General features: G+C 41.6%; 1 protein-coding gene across 1 annotated transcript; it reads left to right on the top strand.

Annotated features, from left to right (window-relative positions):
• Nucleotides 1–3,251: 3,251 nt before the first annotated feature.
• Nucleotides 3,252–5,493, top strand: hoxc4a (homeobox C4a). Its single transcript, XM_008288282.1, has 2 exons — nucleotides 3,252–3,914; nucleotides 4,442–5,493. Exons 1-2 carry the CDS (start codon nucleotides 3,479–3,481, stop codon nucleotides 4,801–4,803), a joined length of 798 nt encoding a protein of 265 aa, XP_008286504.1. The 5' UTR covers nucleotides 3,252–3,478; the 3' UTR covers nucleotides 4,804–5,493.
• Nucleotides 5,494–6,571: the final 1,078 nt, after the last annotated feature.

Below are 6,571 nucleotides of genomic sequence, written 5' to 3'. Positions count from 1 at the left end.
TATCCAATAAAAAGAAAAAAAATCTATTAAATTGATGCCCAGAGTGCATGCAGAGAAATATGTAGATGAAGATGTTTTTTGACAGTGTTTGAAGTCCCCTGTGCATCTGCACTGTAATCAATTCCATTGATTCACAATCTGAGCATGTTTGCTCTTTTTAATAACCCCGAAACAGGTCACATGTCTGATATTGCATTTTTCATCCGAGGCTTTTCTCATTAGCTTCCAGAGTGGCAGGAAGAAAGGTTACCGAGCGGTCAGTATGGTAATAGCAAGCAGAAGAAATGGTTGGGAACAATAGAAACTTATTTTTCATCTGTGCTGTCACGCCGTCCCTTTGTATCCGCCGTGTTTGTGACTGAATATTCATATAAGGAGGTACCTCAAAGGCAGAGGTTGAATGTGGAGAAAGAGACCCTCTGTCCTCTGCACACGACGCTGTTTTGTGTGTGTGTGTCTGTGTGTGCAGGTTTAGACTATGTGTGTGTGTGTGCACGGATATATATATTTGAAGTGTTATTTTCTGCCGTTTGTAAATGTATAAATAGCAGAGAACTGGTTTGTGTTCGCGGCTTCCTGACGCTGGATAAACAGCGATCCGTTTTTTACGCACGCTTCTCTTTGCAGCCTCAATCTCTGTTGTGCTCTCAAATGCATGCCAGCCCGATTTCAGACACGATGGCCCCGCTTTGCACAGATACTTGCCTGACAGATCACCTTCGCAGAGTCTAACCTAAAACACATTAGTTGTCTATATGTACCCTGTAGAACCGAATTTGTGTGAAGTACAAACAATCGCAAATACGTCTCTACAGGAATACATGGGCAACTGAAATACCACGCCTGCCAATGGATTATTCTGCATCTGCTCCTCTTCACGTCTCTCTGGCCTTTCTTTTTTTTTTTTTTTGGATCTCTCATCTTCTTCTTCTTCTTCCTGCTTTTGCATATACAAGCATCAGTGATGATACATACAGCCTCCATCCAGGCACTAGCAATTGCAATAACACTGTCACAAAGTGTATTCATAGTCCAGACAGCCATAGATTGTGTAGGCCACAGAGAGTAAACCCATGTGTGCAGTGTGTGCGGCTACTACTGTGTCAGACCCTGTAAAACACGTTAGGAACCAGGGGTCGTTTAAAAGTGACTGATTTACGGCTTTTATTGCTCTATAAAACGCCTCTAACATCCTCGCTAGGGGTAATAGAAATGTCGTGCGCATTCTTTACAAACAGTGCAGCCAGAAATATGATATGCAATTTCATGTCGTTTTTAAGCATATTATGTAATTATTGCTGTGAAAATAGATCCCTTAACTTACATTGTGCTGCTGCTGACCAGGATGCCGCCTTGTGTGCTGCACGGTTTTCTTGGAGGAGCAGCCAATGGAGCGTTTTATTTTATTAGAATTTATATTTTTCTAATTACCCTGCAATTAAACACATAAGAATGAAAGGAGAGGGGTAAAAAAATCTACTGTGGATGCTGCTGCTAATCTATGAGGGAGTTATCTTCTCTCTCTCTTTGCTTACAGCTTACTCTGAGATAACAGGACATGACAAGTTTATACAGCCAGGCAGTATCAGTTTACAATATAACAGCAGACCACCAGCAACATGGCTCATGGTTCACTTAGGATCAGTGTGTAACATGTGGAGGCTAGATTTCCAAGTGGCAGCTGGACTCAACTGTTATTTAAATCCTTTACATTTTTTTGTGTTTATATAGTTTGGATATGTGGGATTATATTTTAAAGCCTGGCTATCAAGGGTGCTGTGCTTGCATCCAAATATTTCAAATTTATTTCTGTTTGTTTTTCCTCATTTCAGAGTCTTCCTCAGTGTTTTCTTTCATAAAAGTAGGACTGTAGCTGCTTTGTGATGTCTCATCTGCCTGTCAGGTGCTCTTAATTCACTTTCTGTCCTTGTGCTTTCATTTTTAGCAGAGGCAAAGCTGGCAACATGTGTAACAGATAAGGGTTTTTTTCGGTGCTGTAAAGTCATGGTCACAAGGAAAAAACTGGCTAAAAGCGGTATTGTCTTTCAAAGCACAAAAAGCTTAAAAGATCATGGGTTTAATTTCTGTTCACGAGCATCTTTAAGGGCTTTCTTGCAAGTAGGAGGGATGCACAGTGATGTGGGGATGTTCAGCCGCTCCTGAATGCAACTTTGTGGTCTGCAACAATCAAATGACTTTGCTGTGACACAACACCAGTCCTCTGCAGATCCAGACTTTCTGATATTCTCTGTTCTGTGGCATCATAACGATCTGGTTTCAGTGCTAACTGGTTTGTGGTTTCACGATGATGCTGCTCTGCAAAGTTGCATCCCAGTAATGCTCTTCTGTGACATGACACTAGTAGTATAATGTCAGTGTGGCCTGTTGGATGCTTGGCTGCTGTTTGGTTTGTGTCAGTGCTGCACCTGTGTTGACATTTTGTGGGCAGCCTCACAATGAAGCTAGATTTTATGCAAAGAAGGTATTTGTTAGATAATAGTTGTGTCTTTTAAAAGTCGAGGTTAAAGGTTAAATGCATTTGAGCTTGTCTGATTTCCATTTTTGTGCCATTGAATAGGAGCAGCATGATTTTACTTCTTATATCCTGTTCTTTTTTTATTATTATTATTGCTATCATTGTTATTGTAGAGCAACTTTTGCTCCAGCAGATTTTTTGCAACTGTGACATTCAAAGAATCCATATCTAAACCAGCCTCATTTTTAATCTTATCCTCACCGATTTTCAATTAAAAGCTGAATGCTGAGTCTTTTAATAAATAGCCTGAAAAATAATCTCATCATTAGATACTATCAGGTCTATTTCCAAAAACTCAGCCACACCTCCAGAGTCCCTCACCTCCCCAGTGCTCTCTGACATTTCTTAGAGTCACAACCTCCTATAAATATTAGTGCTGAAATGGTTTTTTAAAGGAATAACCACTTTGCAAAAGGCAGCTCTAATTCTTGGACAGTGGAGTGTTTCCCAGCTGAAGGTGCTGTTTCATTAATTAGCAGATAACCTTTATATAACTAACAAAATGATTGGTTTGCTATTGTTGTGCCTTATCCTTGGCAAACCACCTATTGTCCCTTTGAATAATTGAGACCGGTGTATTTTGCCTGTTTTATTTTTTCCTTGGTCAGCAACTAGCTACTAGTTTTGTCCCCAAGATCAATTGCCTTGGTAACACAACCAGAGAGAGAGGGAGGAGGGGGGGAGGACAGGGGGGAGAGAGAGAGAGAGAGAGAGAGAGAGAGAGAGAGAGAAAGAGAGAGAGAGAGAGATTTGTGCCCACAATGGCGACTGTAGGTATGCTAAATACCTCTGGTTCCTTATCCGGGAACTACCTCTTACTCTGCTATTGGGCCACTGGGTCACGTGGTAAAAGTAACTTTACAGGGCTGCTCGCAAGTAGGAGGGCTTTATGGAGCAGAAAAACGACAAAGCTAGAAAAATTATTTTCCACTCCAGAAATTAATGATCATGAGCTCGTATTTGATGGAGTCTAACTACATTGATCCGAAATTTCCTCCATGCGAGGAATATTCGCAAAATAACTACATCCCTGAGCATAGTCCAGAATATTACAGCCGCGCAAGGGACTCTGGCTACCAGCATCACCACCAGGAGTTATATCCTCCGCGGGCGAGCTACCAAGAGCGCCAGTATAACTGTGCAAGCATCCCCGAACCTGACACGCCAAGGGGACATGGAATACCCCATTCTGCGCACCTACTGACAGGGAAAGGGCAGCCTGCTTCATGTGAAACCCCACAGTTGTCCATGTCCCCCGCCACCCCACCGGCCGCAACCTCCGCCTGCAACCAAGCTACCCCGGAGCATCCAAACAGCACAGCCTCCTCCAAACAGCCTGTGGTGTACCCATGGATGAAGAAAATTCACGTCAGCACTGGTAGGCAACTTGTGTGTTTATGTTCCCTGCACTCCTCATGCTCCTCTCTCCCCTTTTTTCCCTCCCTTTATCAGTCCCTCTGACTCCCATCTCGTTGCCAGCCCCTGCTCCGATAGCAGGGAAGCCTTTGAAATGGCACAATTGAGGCGGATTTACGACTCGGCATTGGTAATTACACCCACCATAAATTTTATAGCCGAGGTATACTCAGGGCAGCCGTATCACCATGTGGCTTCTGCTGTTATGTATTGCGCGATAGAGAGAGGGGGAGAAATGAATAAGAAGAAGAAGGGGGAAAAAAAACTGAGCTTTGTAATCTTGCATTAATAATTTAGCTCATAGTTGGATGTGAGTGTCCTCTCATTACGCTGAGAAGTTCTTAACTTCCCATTTAAATTTCTCAAACAGCTAAACATTCATATCCAATAAATCTTTCCAGCCATATCTCAGTTGAGGCCATTCTTGTTTACCCCTCCTTTCCTCCCTTCTCTGTCTCCCCTTTCTCTCTCCACTTCTCCTTTTTCCAGTGAACTCTGGTTACAATGGGACGGAGCCCAAGCGGTCTAGGACAGCATACACCCGGCAGCAAGTCTTAGAATTGGAGAAGGAATTCCACTATAACCGATATTTAACACGGCGGAGGCGCATCGAGATCGCACACACCCTGGTTCTCTCCGAGCGACAGATTAAAATCTGGTTTCAAAACCGCAGAATGAAATGGAAAAAGGATCACAGGCTGCCGAACACCAAAGTGAGATCCTCGTCGTCCTCCTCCGGGTCCAACACAAGCTCAGCAGCCGGCGCTGTTGCCGCTGCCTCGGCCACTAACACTGGGGCCCCCGACGAACTCACCGGAGCACAGCATGGCGAGGATATTACCAGGTTATAAAACAAAAAAGAAAAAAAAAGGAAGGAGAAAGAAAAGAAAAGAAAAACCACGAACCAAGATCGGGGATAGAAAAAGAACTGGTTATTTATAGAACAATTATATATTTTGTTTTCGTAGCTATCTTGTGCGGTTTCCTTTAAGTCCAAAGTTATATAAAATGCATGTTATATAGCATGGATTACTGCGAATACCGATGGATTATTTTTACGTGACACAGGGTTTAATTTATTTGAAGTTCAATTAAAATGATGTTTTTTATTAAAAAAAATGTTTTGAATGAAGGAAGAAAAAGTAGAAAAAAATATACATTTTATCAACAAAAAAAAAGAAAAAAAATGTTATTGTGGGCCATTCTTTTGCTCTGCTGCCCAATAAGGTGAAATGCACAATCTATTTATTTCAAACAACACTGGAAGGAAATCACTATAATAATAGTTATTTTTGGTATAAAAAAAAAGGCTGGAACACACCATTGGTCTTGAACTTGTATGTTTAGGATAATAACAATGTGTGAATTACCTCGTGTATTTCAAAAAGCAGGATTTTTGATTTTACAATTTAGTTTTGTGGTGTTGATGTTGTGTTTAGACCGTTAAAAAGCAGATTATTGTGAAATGCAATAAACGGAGTTTAGTGTACTTGTGCTAATCATATTGGTCAATAAAACAGTGAGTGTCTACTAGTTTTATATACGTTTGGTCGAAGTTCATTTTTTTTGTAGGTGTAAGATGAGGACTGTAGATAGAGGGTGTGTACAGATAGACTACATTTCATGAGGGGAACGAAAATCACTGTGTTTTCAGACTGTTTATCAATCCTGCAGCTCCTGTTTTTTTTGGGGCGTCTTTAAATTAGCAATGTGTACAGACACCGTGTGAGTGTGTGTGAGCGTGTGTGTGTGTGTGTGTGTTGTAGCCTCTCTCATGATGGACTGAAGTTATTTCTAAAATATGAAAATGAAATAGTTTGCGCTGTGCATTACGTGCAACCTCATCAGTCTGAAGGGCATTCAATTAACGCTGCAGACAAGCCACTGAGGCCCTCCAGTCCACACTGCACTGCCTCTCTCCAGTGCCACAAACGAAGCTCTCTGCTTCCCTCCGTCCTGACTTGAACACAACAACAACAAAAAATAATGCATGCAATTCATTTCGAGTACAATGTTTGTAGAGATGATAGATTGTTGTGGAGATATTTTTTTTTGTAACATAAGTAGCTGCCCTGCTTTTTTCTATGGAGAGTCCACTGCGACATGCGACCAAGTTTTTTCCAAATGTAAATTAAATTTAAAAAAAATAAAAAATCCAAAAATAAAGTCATGACCTGCAGATAGATTGACTGTAATGCGTCTTCGTTAAATATCACGGTTGAGCATGGTGATGGAGTAAAACTAAGCATCTGACCTTTTGTTCCTGTGCCCTCGCCAGAAGGAGGAGGAATGCTGATGTTTTCTTGTGTGTTCTCTCTTTTGACTTTTGCTTGTGTAAACACTTTAGCACATTTGCCTTCTGTGTCCCCGGTGGGCAGTTCGCCTGCATATAGTTGTGCAGCAGCAGGAAGAGAGAGAGAAAAATACCCCCCAAAAAAACAACAACCTACAATTTCAAAAAACGGCGCTATGGTGCGTCTGTGTGCAACGTCATCGTGCGCCTTTCTTCTGGCAGGAGGACCAACAACACACTGCAGGACTGTTTACGACCTGCTGGACTCGTACAATACTGACAAAATATCACTCAAACTGCACCTTTAACTGATTTTTTTTTTTTTA

The sequence above is a fragment of the Stegastes partitus genome, unplaced genomic scaffold (assembly GCF_000690725.1).
Source record: "Stegastes partitus isolate 25-593 unplaced genomic scaffold, Stegastes_partitus-1.0.2 Scaffold551, whole genome shotgun sequence".
NCBI lineage: Eukaryota > Metazoa > Chordata > Actinopteri > Pomacentridae > Stegastes > Stegastes partitus.
This window is presented reverse-complemented; position numbering and strand designations above follow the sequence as displayed.